This window comes from Haliotis asinina, chromosome 15 (assembly GCF_037392515.1).
Source record: "Haliotis asinina isolate JCU_RB_2024 chromosome 15, JCU_Hal_asi_v2, whole genome shotgun sequence".
NCBI lineage: Eukaryota > Metazoa > Mollusca > Gastropoda > Lepetellida > Haliotidae > Haliotis > Haliotis asinina.
Window position 1 is genome coordinate 8612486 of NC_090294.1, and position 13374 is coordinate 8625859.

The 13374-nt window shown below is 40.5% G+C and overlaps 1 protein-coding gene across 1 annotated transcript; it reads right to left on the reverse strand.

Moving 5' to 3' along the window:
- Positions 1–2175: 2175 nt before the first annotated feature.
- On the reverse strand, positions 2176–12074 carry LOC137266038 (transmembrane protein 127-like). Its single transcript, XM_067801538.1, has 4 exons — positions 11991–12074; positions 9773–10184; positions 8906–9076; positions 2176–5841 (listed from the first exon to the last, which is right to left on the reverse strand). Exons 2-4 carry the CDS (start codon positions 10158–10160, stop codon positions 5444–5446), a joined length of 957 nt encoding a protein of 318 aa, XP_067657639.1. The 5' UTR covers positions 10161–10184; positions 11991–12074; the 3' UTR covers positions 2176–5443.
- Positions 12075–13374: the final 1300 nt, after the last annotated feature.

Here is a 13374-nt window from a genome sequence, read left to right on the forward strand (position 1 = left end):
ATCGGCAATATTTCAGCCATATCGTGACGAGAACATTCAACAAGGAAAAGGACTATGTGTACATCATAAAACCTGTCAACGAAGGTTACAGTTCATACCATTAATACAGATGTTAGAACATAGATAAGATAGCGTTTACAGTTCAGACCGTCGATACAGGTGTTAGAACAGCGCTAGGTAGGCCTTTACAGTTCAAACCCATCGATGTCTTAAGACACAGACAAGACTGTTCACTCTCCAGTCATACGACAGGGCTAAAATGTCTTTTTGCAGTGTGGCCAATTAAAACAGCAGTTACGACTGTGCTAACAACGCTTTTCAGATGGGTTCAGGTATACATGGAGTAACGACAGCGGTAATCTCTTATGTAATCGTACTGGCTGCTCTCCCAGTATCCTTCAGGCGGCAGAGTGTGTTTCTGTACTTAGCTATGTCGGCTATGTGAACGTGATGCCTCTGCCAGGAAGACGCCCACTTACATTCGAGCAGCACTTGACAGACGCCATCATAAACACTGGCTGCTTCCCAGCTCTCTAACTAGTAGCTACTCCATTAACGTGCAATCACTGCTGCTCTGCCCCTCACCGTGCCTGATAAACGTTACACAGTAACTTCCACGTATTGCTCAGCCAGGTTTGGTCCAACCAAAGTTATGTGATCCGTAAAAAAATTATTCACGTGATCAGTTTGTCTGCTGGTTGATTAGTGTTGCACTACTCAGGTTATTTGACCTTGGTCAGATAACTGAAAATGGAGCTGCAAACCATTGGTCGATATCATGAGCACCGTTCACTGCCGTCAGGTGACGCAGGAGTCAAACAAGTCACGAAGTCTTATTGTCCAAGTCTGACATTGCTTCTTACAATAACCACAAATATGTTGGGGCCACAAGGAAGCTGTCATGGATACAAATCCGAGCCCCTGCAAGCCTCAGGGATCTGTGAGACGGTTAACAATGTGGCTAGACAACCACTAGACCACGCGATCTTTCCACTCTGACACTGAAGATAACCGTTTCGAAAAGATTTCCTACAATACCACAGGGTATGGGTTTTGTTTAGGATGGTCTAGACATTTTCTGACACTAACTTTGGTTAAATCTGTCTTGGTGTTATCAGACCGAGAATATTACATCCATGACTACACATGGCATTACATCTTCATTCTCCTCTGAAGGTGGTCATAATCGATTACGTTTTGGATTGTGTGACGTCATACAGGATGACGTGGACAGCTTGTCACACAAGTCAGAGGATTGTCTGTAATATTGGTAAAACGAAGCCATGACGGTGAATGGATCAACATCTGAAGTCACATGATCTTTCAATCAGTCACACGACACAGACTTGAAAAAACTGATGCTTCAACCAGTCACATAACCATGTGGATGGCAAAGACGAGTCACACGATCTTTCAACCAGTACCAGGTCCACACAACACGTCTTTGAACTAGTCATTTGTCCACAGACAAGGCCCTGTAAAACCCTTGGAGCTTACATGTACCTGTAGGCTCTTTCAGTGCTGTCACAACAGCTATGTACAGTACACAACCCTATGCAGGTAAAAGAACAATGCTTCATGAGTTGAATACTCTCCAGGGAGTTGAGTTGGTTAAAAATAAGCTAGTAAAGATACATTGGTCGATCAGTAGAACACTCCAGTGGCTTGAGCATGTACTAGTTCCTGAATATGTGCAATATAAATATCTTATAATAATAAATAATAATGACTGTTTGTATCCTCATGTGATCTTTCGACCTACATCACATGACTGCCAGATGGATTCATGTTATCTACATTCAGTCTTTCTCACAAATCCCCTGTTCCTATAAGCCTGTTACTGTAATGTGGATCACAAATGGGTTAGAACACCTGTACTTTTTGAGAATCCCCACAGGCAGACAAGCATAGTGTCATGTCTTACAGAGCACAGAAATATGATCCATCATGAATGATGGACCATTAACACACAAGAAGTAGTGGAGATCGCCTTGTTGTTCAAGTGTTTGCTGGTCATGCTGAAGAAATTGGTTCGATTCCCCACATGGGTACAATATGAGATGTTCATTCCTGGTGTCTCCCACCCTGATAGTGCTAAAATATTGTTAAACCTAAAGCAGCATAAAAACTAAACTCACTTGCTCAGTAACATACAAGAAATACACCAAATTTGCTGTTAATGGTTTTATTTTAAAAACAAGCCGCACTTAGGTAGTACAGTGAAAATATATCAATAACTGAATATTGATAAATGCCATGACGAAAATATATCACAAATGGTCATACATACAGGTAGATGCAGCCAAATCATGAAATGAATCATATTTATTAATCTTTAAGCATGCAAGCAGTAAAAGCATGATTCTTACAAGATCACAATGACAACAAACTCGAACCACAGTATGAGGATCATTGGAGCTTGCAGGACCTACACCACTGCTCCCTAAAGCACCTTAATCATCTGATCACCCATACCACATTCAGCTTAACTTTGTAAACTTTCTGCACTCTTATCATTTTAGTCACCCAGGAGCAAGGTACAAGGCCCTGATGTTTATCATGTCTACAGCAATGGCACTGTTTGCCCAGAGACCCACATATACTTATGACAAACCTACAGTGATCTTAATAATCTTATTTTTTTTTTTTTTTAAACAATGCACACATAAATATTGGAGCTGTATGACAGCAGTGTGAATAATCAAAGGTAGACTGTCAATCCAGCGACTGAAATAAGAAGCATCTATCTACCCAGATACAATGACATACATTTACAGTCAGTGAGTCTGACTACCAGATCCTACTATCTTAATTAAAAAATATAATACTCAATTGTCCCCTGAATCATCACTCAAGTTTCTATTTAAACAGAAGTAATAAATACTTCACATGTACACATATAATGCAAGTTGACATCACTGGGACAACAACATCTAGCCAATCAGCTCACCTCATCTCAATTAAATGACTTAACACAACCTATTTTTTCTACATCAAATAGCCAAAGACAGTTCTAAAACTGATAAAAATGACAACCAGACACTCAACTTATGGGCTTTAGTGCATTATTCAGATATTGTTTCTGAATCAGGGGCAAGACAGACAGTCAAAGGGAAATAACTCTAGTCATTATTTTACAATGATCGTGATACCTTTCTTAAATCATAATCATGTATGATTATTATGTCAATCATACAGTTAACATGATTCAACGTCGGACTAAAAACAGTGATGATAAATATTTCAATGTTACAGTGACAAAGTAGCAAGCCTCTTGTAAACCACAGGCAAACTGAAGCGCAAATGGGTTGTGCAGCATAGACAAATTGACCAGGAGCATGGTTGGCAACGTACTTTGCTCGCTTTGGTTTGGAAAAAAAATTTCATGTCAAAATAAAATATTGTTACCATCAAAGGTACTCATCCAGTTCTTCACTGGGTTGTGCTCTCACATTTCCATCCCATGCTGAACAATTACTCATGTTATGTGTACTTTATTCAACATTTTAATCTCAACTCATGGTATATCAGACCGTTCTTCGACTCCATTTCCCCGTCCAGCTTCCGGTTCAATGGAGTGAAGGAACAGGAAGGTATTATTGCATGTGGAATACTTACAGTTACCTCCCCTGCTTCATTCGTCCACTACACCAGAAGTGTTTTATGTAGAATAAATGTTACGAACATTCTAACAATAGCAACGACAGAAAAGACATATAAACTCCAACAGATTCATGATAAAATTAAGCAATATGGTATTTCTTCTTAATTTCCTCTTATTCTTGTTCCGTCGCTTCATTTGACCGGAAGCTGGCAGGTGTAATGGAGGCGAAGAATGATCTGAACACCACGAGTGGTGCTTAAAATGTTGATTAAAACATATTTCACATGAGAAATCATTAAACCGTGGGGCAGGAAATCTGAGAGCACAACCAAATGAAGAAATAGGAGTGTACCTTTGATGGTGGCAATTTTGACCTGAAAAATATTTTTGTTCAGAAGCGAGGGAAGTATGTTGCCAACCTTTGCTCGATTCGCTCGCATATAAGTAGACTTGTCATGCTCTCTATGCTGCGCAACCCCATTTACACTACAGTTTGCCTGTGTGCAGACCCACAGCACTCAGCAGAACACCATGTTCAAACTGTGCATATACATGTTCTCACACATATAGTTTACATTCTTGCACTCACAAACACAAATAAAACAGAAATCTATATGCAACACAACACTAATCATGAATATAATATTCTGCATATACCATGTACATAGTGCCCTTGACAGTCAAGCAATACATGCTGAAAAGACTGTTTCACATAGTCTCTGTCACAAAACAATGTATAGCTTTTGTGACACAACAGTTCTCAATGACAAGAAAATCACACTGCCTCCAATCAAGACAATCCAATCAAGCCTTTGTCACAAGTTAATCCCACAGACTCTGTGACTAGACAATCCGAAAAGCCCTGTGTGACAAGAAAGTCCTCTATGACAAGACAATCACATACTGCATATGCTACAAGACATTCCAATATAGAACTCCATTCATAAGTTCTGTGACAAGACAATCCACCTTTGACAGAATGATCCCATATGGCCTCTCTGACGTGACAATCTTCTTTGACACGATAATCTTCTATGACATGACAATATCACACATCATCGTCTACCACCTCCAGACAAAATGTCCATGTCATAAATATCAAGTCTACACAACAGATGGAATAAAAATAGGCGTGGTCTGTGTCACTACTTGCTGACACCTGTCTTCAGCAAGACATACATAGTTCTTTCACAGAGAATCACAGTGAAAATAGAAACCTCTGTGACGAGAGGAAGCTGGGTGGGTTGGGGTCTGTGTAATGTTATGGACAATACTAACACTGATACACATGTCGCAGACTACTACAAACTGAGGTATGCCCCATGGGTAAGGGATATACACTGTTGGTCTTTTCAGAAGTGCCAAGTTAGTATGGACCCAGATGTTGGCTCAGAGTTGGAGGGTGACGGGACGGCACCAATGCTAAGTTGGGGTGAGCGGTATAGATGTGTTGGGCAGGGTTGGGGTTTGGTTGGTTTAACATGCAAGTTAAGAATAGGGTTTTGAGAGAGTGAGTATGGTTTTATGGTGCTTTTAGCAATATTCCACAATATCATGGTGGGAAATGGGTTTTACATATTTTACTCCTGTGTGGATTTGATCCTCGGTTTTCAGTGTGATCAGCCAACGCTTAAACCACAAGGCTACTCTACTGTACCCAAGAAGATTTGAAGTGATATGACTAATAGACATCCACTGTCCAGGCTATCACTTTATGCTGGGGTGGACAGGGGCACTGTAAGGATGTGGGTAGTTGTAGGGGTACGAGTGGGGTTCAGGTTGGGTCAGTGTGGGAGTTGGGATTGATAAGGTGTGACCAGTACAGAGACATGTGTGTCTTCAAGCTACCACACTAAGGGGAGCAGGCCCGGGGGTTGAGGTGGTTGCAGGTGTATTGGTGGTAGTTGCAGTAGGGGTTGTAGAGGGGACATTGGGTGAGTAGGCTGGGGGTGGAGGCAGTTGTCCTACAAATGAGACATCGTGACTGTAGGGAGACAGTAGAGAGTGCAGGTCATCACAGTCATCCAGCAGGTACGGTTGAGGACGGGGCTCTTCATGGAGAGGGTATCTGCGCAGACAGTTGCATGCCACAGCAAACACGGACACGCTTCCTGCAGCCGAGATCAGGTAGAAACTGACATCAAAAGAAACCTCGACCTTCTTGTTGTCCCCTTGAAGTTGCTGTACTTCTGTCGTGATGAAGTAGCACAGGATGTTCACGATCACACAGATCACCACTACAATACAAGAGGAGGTGAAAATTACACGACACGAGAGAGTGAACAGTGAGTGAGTGAGTTTAGTTTTACGCTGCTTTTAGCAATATTCCAGCAATATTATAGCAAGGGACTCCAGAAATGGGCTTCACACACTATACCCATGTTGGGAATCAAACCCTACTGAACTGAGAGAATAAACAAACAATTCAAGTGCAATGCGTACAATGCAGTTCAACTATACACCTGGAAATTAATCAAGCAACACCCCAATTTTTTCTATTGGAGCAACTTTGAAGTGTTCTGACAATCAAAATATGCCGGGTTGATATAGTTTGACACTTTTTTATTCAACAGACGATCTCTGACAAACAACTTAAAGGGAAAAAGTATCAAAACTTTGCTTTATTGCAACGAAATCCAAATTCTTAAAACTGTCTTAAATTCATGAAAAAATGGACACAATTTACTATTCATCCACAGACGTTGTTGTCAGGTGTATTAACACAAATGTCACATGGAAAGAAAGAACAGTCATCTGAGAGTCTGCACACCGACTTTCATCAATATCTAGTGTGTCCTCCCTGCGCACGCACCACCGATTCCAGACGCCTCCTCATTCCTTGGATGAGTCTCCGGATCTGATTCTGGGGGATCCTGTTCCACTCCTCATGCAGGGCAGCCGTCAATTCGTTGAGATTATGGACTGGTGGGTCTCTCTGCCTCACACGACGGCCAATAAAGTCCCACAAATGTTCAATGGGGTTGAGGTCAGGGCTCATGGCAGGCCATGGAATTCTGTCAATTGCATTTTGCCGCAAAAAATCATTTACAGCATGCGCCCTGTGAGGTCTAGCATTGTCGTCCATAAATATGGGTCTCGTTGCCAGAGGATGGTTCTCAAAATGAGGTACCACAGCCCTGTCAAGAACCTCCTGTTGGTAACGAACACCGTTAAGGTTGCCACGGATGGTAATGATATCCAACTTGCAGTTCATGGAAATGCACCCCCATACCATAACGGAACCTCCCCCAAAGGCCACAGTCTCCTGGATGTTCCGTGGAGCCATTGCTGTGTTCCTCTGCCTCCAGACCCGAGTACGACCGTCCACCATGTGCAGCAAGAACCGGCTCTCATCTGAGAAATGGACCTTCCTCCAAGAGGCAATGTTCCAGTGCAAACGGTCATTACACCAGGCCAGTCGGGCTGCCTTATGGGCTGGAGACAGTCTGGGTCGCTTGATTGGCCTCCTTGCCCGGTATCCTGCAGCTTTCAGACGATTCCGAACAGTCCTGTTTGAGATGGGTCTCCCTGGAAGCCACTCCTGTCTCAACCGAGAGCTCGAGTCGAAGGACCTGCGCCGTACAAGTCTCAGTAAAGCTCTGTCCTCCCGGACTGTGGTCTTCCTGGGTCTTCCTGGTCTAGGCAGGTCTTTAACTTCATTAGTGGCCCGGTATTTTTTCAAAAGTTTTGAAATTATGGAATGATGTCGTCCGATTTGAGTCCCGATTTGTCTTAGAGACATACCAGCATTCCTCATGCCGATTATTTGCCAACGAGTGGCCTCTGATAATTTCCTACGTGCCATGACATTGAAATGAATGAAAAAAAAAATGCAATCGACAACCTGCGCTTGTAAACACCCCAGGGAAAAAGTGCATTTTTCGAAAGTTGAGGTTAAAGCAATGCACGTGCGCTGTGCAAGCTTCACGCGCGTCATATCAACCCATGAAAAGCTCATGCTGTATGTCAATACATCAATATTGAATAATCAATCATCAAAATTACTTCGTTAAACTTTGTTAAGTTTTTATGTGTCTTTGAATTTGGTGTTGCTTAATTAATTTCCATATGTATAGTTTATCATACTAGTATTCGAGCTATGAGAGTGAGTGAGTGAGTGAGTTTTGTGCCACAACTAGCAATATTCCAGCAATGTTTCAGCAATATTAAGGTGGGGGGTCACCAGAAATAGACTTCAGACACTGTACCCCATGTGGGTGTTTGGCATGACGAGTGTACGCTCTAACCACTATTCTACCCATTCACTCCCTCTAGGTATGTGATGGTGGTCAGCAAATAATGCCTTGACCAATACAGTGATTGACATCATGAGCATCGATCAACTCGGTAATATGCAGTCAACCAAGTCACCATACTGACCTTGGTCCGGATCTACAAAACATTTGTAGCTCAACAACATTTGCAAGCAAACCTACAAATAACTTTTTGGGTCATTGAGTTTGTGTTCATCTGAAATATAGGGCATTCTAATTTTCCTTTGAGGAACCAAGCAAGTTGTACCTACCTGACTAAACTTCAGTTTGGTATTTTACCAGTTTCCACTAATTGTAAAAATACAATAAAGGTTAAAGGTTGGTTATTTATGTTTGACCTCTTAAATAAGAAACAAAAAGAATGACTGCAAGTTGCCACGTTCATGTGTTGACATAGAGCGAGTGAGTTTAGTTTCACACCGCACTCAGCAATATTCCAGCTATATGGCGGCGGTCTGTAAATAATCGAGTCTGGACCAGACAATCCAGTGATCAACATGATCATCGATATGCGCAACTGAGAACCGATGACATGTGTCAACCAAGTCAGCGGGCCCAACCACCCGATCCTGTTAGTCGCCTCTTATGACAAGCACAGTCGCCTTTAATGGCAAGCATGCTGAAGGCCTATTCTACCCCAGTCTGTGTTGTGTTGAAATAGAACCTCTCAACATACCACAGTTATTTTATCTATTCACATGTAAGATTAAATCTACTTGTACCCAATACACCACCCAAATATTTGTGTAATTTATGCAGATTTGCAGCTTACCTCTGTGAAAGTCTATGATAAACTATACAGTAGCAAAAGTAGTTTTCAGAGCAACGTCTGAAATGGATGTCAACGAGAAATATGCATTTCAACTGATTTATTCACCAATCACTGGCGATCAGTCACAGTCAGGCCATTCTGACATTATCTGTAATGGGACAATCTAATATCTTTGTGATATCAAGAAATAAGGTGTTATTTTAGCGAGATGGTATGATGTGCATCTCCTTTTGTGTTGAGTCATGCAATGGGTACCTGTCAGAATGCTGAAGATGGCGTTGCGATGCAACATGCGGAAGGTTCTCTGTGTGGGCCCGGTTAAATCCAACAGGAAGGCAATGAGGCTACAGATGACGGCAACACAGGAGGCAGCTATGACCCACTTGAACACCATCACCGCTTTTGTGGTCACACAGTTGGCCATCACTGGGGAAACACATTAAAAGAACAGCAGTACAGAACAAACTGCCTTGGCTGACAAATTGTGTACCTTCTTAAAGTTTTCATAAACACAAATTTAAAGGTAAATGTATTGCATCATAACACTGCATTGAACATCGCCATCCCTTTCTAAGACATGCTAAATATGATGCCACTTCTTGGTCACTTGAGATTACCAAAGAAAACCAGCAGGAGGCTACCACTGTATGGAATATGTAGTCACATTATACAGAAACTACAAAGACATAATCCCCATTCACAAACTGACACCTATTCAGTTGAATATGACTTAGAGTTAGAGTGAATGATACAGACCCCAACAAACAGAGTGAATGTATAGATCTGTTTCTGGCATGCAATTTAAGTCAACATTGAAACAAATGCACTTAGTGTTTCTTTCGGTATTTCATAAAAAGTTCAACATGCCTTTTAAACTTTTGTTATAATTTGCCATTCAACAATGAAAACTGAATGGTCTTTGCACACTTAACATACTTTCATAGTTCTCTGGTGATGTTCATAGTCTCCTATCACAGCATCAGCACTTACTATCACTTTTTACCATTTCCTTACTCGAACACGTATAATACTAAAACATGTAAGATCAATTCCACTATCATCAAAATGTGTTTTAAATGACTGGTTAAATCACAGGAATCTTCACCCAGGATTGAGACTTACCATCCAGCACACTTGGCCCATACTGATATAAAACACTTGAACCTTCATCTGGATATATGCCTGGGGCTATAAAATGTCCACTGTAGAAAAACTGGAAAGCACCCAAGAAGTGCAATCCACCCCTTGGTCTCTGGATCAGGCTACAAAGTCCATTGTAGATAGCCACCCATTTGGGTTCCGCCAAGGCCACACAGAGAATTACAATAGTTATCATGTTACAAACTGCACCTGCAAAGTTCCGTTCACGATGTTTGAAATTACAGTGTGAATGACGTCGAGGGCGACTCTGGCCATCACTATGACGTGGGCGTGATCGGTTACTTGAACGACTTCTTCTTGACGTTGACTCACGGCTACGAGTTCTCCCTGAACTCCGTGAACTTGGCATTTTTGGTAGTCTACTGATGCATACCTGGAAACATCAAAATTTTGTTTCTTTACAAAAACCTCATCACTGGGAACATTTCTAACCGTGCCATGCTTTGTTCTTAAAGTTTAGAGTGCTTCAGTGACCATGATGGGGTTTTCTACACAAAGGTTTTATCTTTATCTTTCATTGTGTCTATATATAAATCATTATCATATTTTGGATGTGTTGTTTCCATTTACTTATTATTTTTAAAACCTATTTTTTTGCATCAATTAGACCAATTAATATTTTCAGTAGCCACGGACTAGCGGTGTACTGTTCATATATACGATTGTGTTGTTCGCAGAGAATGAAGTGATGGTTGGTATAATGAAGCTTCCGAGGGAAAGGTTGTAAGTGAACTCAACATGTTGATGTCTGCAAGGTATTCAATGTTTGTTGCAACCCCAATCTACATTTGATGCATTAAGAGGGCGTAGTCATGGAAAAATATTGTTACGCGAAACAAATTAAAGATACATTAAGAAGGCGTAGTCATCCAAAAATGAGATACAATTCATATGTTTGCTCTCTCATAAACATGTCCCCATGTGACACCTAGACAGACCGCAAGTAATGTAAGGGAGATAATCACAAAAACATGTCAAAGCTAATCACTAACATTAAAAACAAACAAAAAAGACCACCAAATTTACATTACAAAGGATTTTTAGATAACTTCAGTGAGTACTGTGGGCTGAGCAGGTTTCTGCAAGACTAAATCTATTACTGATGACTTTGCTACTTATTTCATAAGTGAAAGTTGTTGATGTCTGTGATGGCTTCACAACAACTTAAAAAGTAACAACTGACCTAAGAAAATTTAACATACATTTTAAATATCAGCTTAACTTGTTATTCAAAACAATCTGGACCAAACAAGTTGTAATGACACTATCTTGTTATACAATAAACATGATAAAGCAAAGAGCAGGCTAGTACTAAAATTTTCAGGCTTTTCAGGAGTGTCCTTGGGCATGCTGAATTTGAGTTGAACATTTTATGGCCTATTGTAGTAACTGTTTCTTGTTTTAAAGACATTTCATGGGTTCTTCTTGGCCTTTATTGGGGTTATACTGAATAAATATAATGAGACATTACACAGTCAAGTCTTGTTAATCTGACGTCTGTTGTATGGTAAATTGTCAGAATAATGATGATGTTGGACCAAACAATTGAGACTAAATTCCGTTTATTCACTTTGTTACCCACAAAAGCGTGTGATAAGGCCAGTAGTCAGATAAATGGAGACTGGATTAACTGTTTAAAGTGACAGCAAAGTGCAACTTGGGTAGGCAGATGTTCATGTCCTTTCATCTGTCTAGTGTCACTATTTGGGCTTGTTTGAAACACTCCAATATATCTGCATGCTTGACAATCTTTACTAACCAACCAAATATCGACCACGTTGAATCTGTGTTATTAAATTTGTACAGCACAATGTATGTGTAAGCATCACATCATCAAAACAAAAGGAAGAACCTACGAGTGTGTTGGTTATTGTAACATCTCGTTGAAACCTGTGACATTTACCTAATAAAAGGATATTAAACTAATGCATATTATATATTTCAGGGTCAGCTGTTACACTATGAAATCCTGTGGCCTAATGGTTGGAACGATTCCAAAGCGTTAGTCTTGACAGATCCTTTCTCATGGAGTCGCCGATGTTTATCCGACCCAGACTTCAAACAATGACAGCTCAGTTCGCAAAATATTATAGTCAATAACCAGATTCGTGTATTAGCAATCGTAATCACAAATAAAATATCAGGTTACGTATCTAAGCAACGGTCCAAATCAATATACCTCTAAATCTTTCTTCTGTCACCAATCTTTCTCATATCCTTTGCAGAGTTATCTTTGGAAACCGGAAGGAGCTCTTCGGGTATGTTCGGTAGTTCCCGCCAAATCCATATCGGTGATTGAGTGCGCGGAAGATGCGAATAAACGGACCAAACCCAACGATGATTGCCAAATTATCGAAAGCGGAAATACATTCTTTCTACGAGAACCATGTTATGTCTACCGACGTGGCTCTTTACATTTATTGTCGATTCTATAATGTAACAATATGTTACTCTAAGGTGCTGATATTTTATTATGGATGAACGGAAGACCTATATTTGTGTAAACACTCGCTCGGTGGAAATTACGCACAGAGCGGGTCGGAAGTTGTTGCCGCATTTTCAGCGGTGAACTATCACGATTGCTAAAATCTAATGTATCCCAGGTTAAGGGCTAGTTAGGATGAGTATATTCTATTTGGGCTCAAAGAATTGAAGTTCAAAATAACTACCTATTCATACCACATCTTGATACAAACTAGTTTCAGTACTGTTCCGAATCCACAATATGCCACTGAGAAGTGAAAGTAGATTTATTCACCATGTGGTAAAAATGATTTTATTACAGTCGTGTAAATGTTGTAGAAACATGTTTTAATCTATGTGTAGTTTCTCTTGTTTCAAGCTATATCACGTAAGATGCTTACAGAAAGCAGGGATAGTCTACAACATTATAAAGTCTCCCTCCAGAAAGTTACTACAGATTCACCCCAGCACTTGTATAACTATTAACATCACAATAGTCTCTTACAATCTAACGACAGGCATTGTATTGTCTATCCTCCTATATCCTGATTAGGTAAGTCCACCTGCTTACAGGCAAACTTTATTTCACAAGTCACTTCCTTGAGAAAACATTAACAAGTATCAGGTTCTATTTGACAATTTTGTATGGACTAAGTGGCTGAGGATTTTTACTATCTCTCTCAATATAAGGTTAGCTTCTATTTTGGAGAAAGCTAGTGTTTCAGTACGAGTACTACATTAGAGATGAATGTGACACGCAGCATAGCAATGGTTTAAACATTGTACGAAAGGGTCAGTTTGGTTTTATGCCGCTTTTGAGAAGTATTTGAGTTACATCATCAGAGCTGCATGTTTGTGATAAACCCGATGACATATCATGGTATAGTTTGGATTTGAACACATGACGGGAGGTAGCCGGATTGCCAAAGGGAAGCAACTTTGTTTGAAGACTTTCGATGCTTTGAATAGGTATGTGCATATAGCAAAAGAGCATGAAAACAACGGAGTCTGTGTCAAGGAAAACACTGGAGGATAACATGGCCTTTTCTGTCTGGTCCTTTGACTGAGTGAGGAAGTGACTACACTGATTCATTATTGAG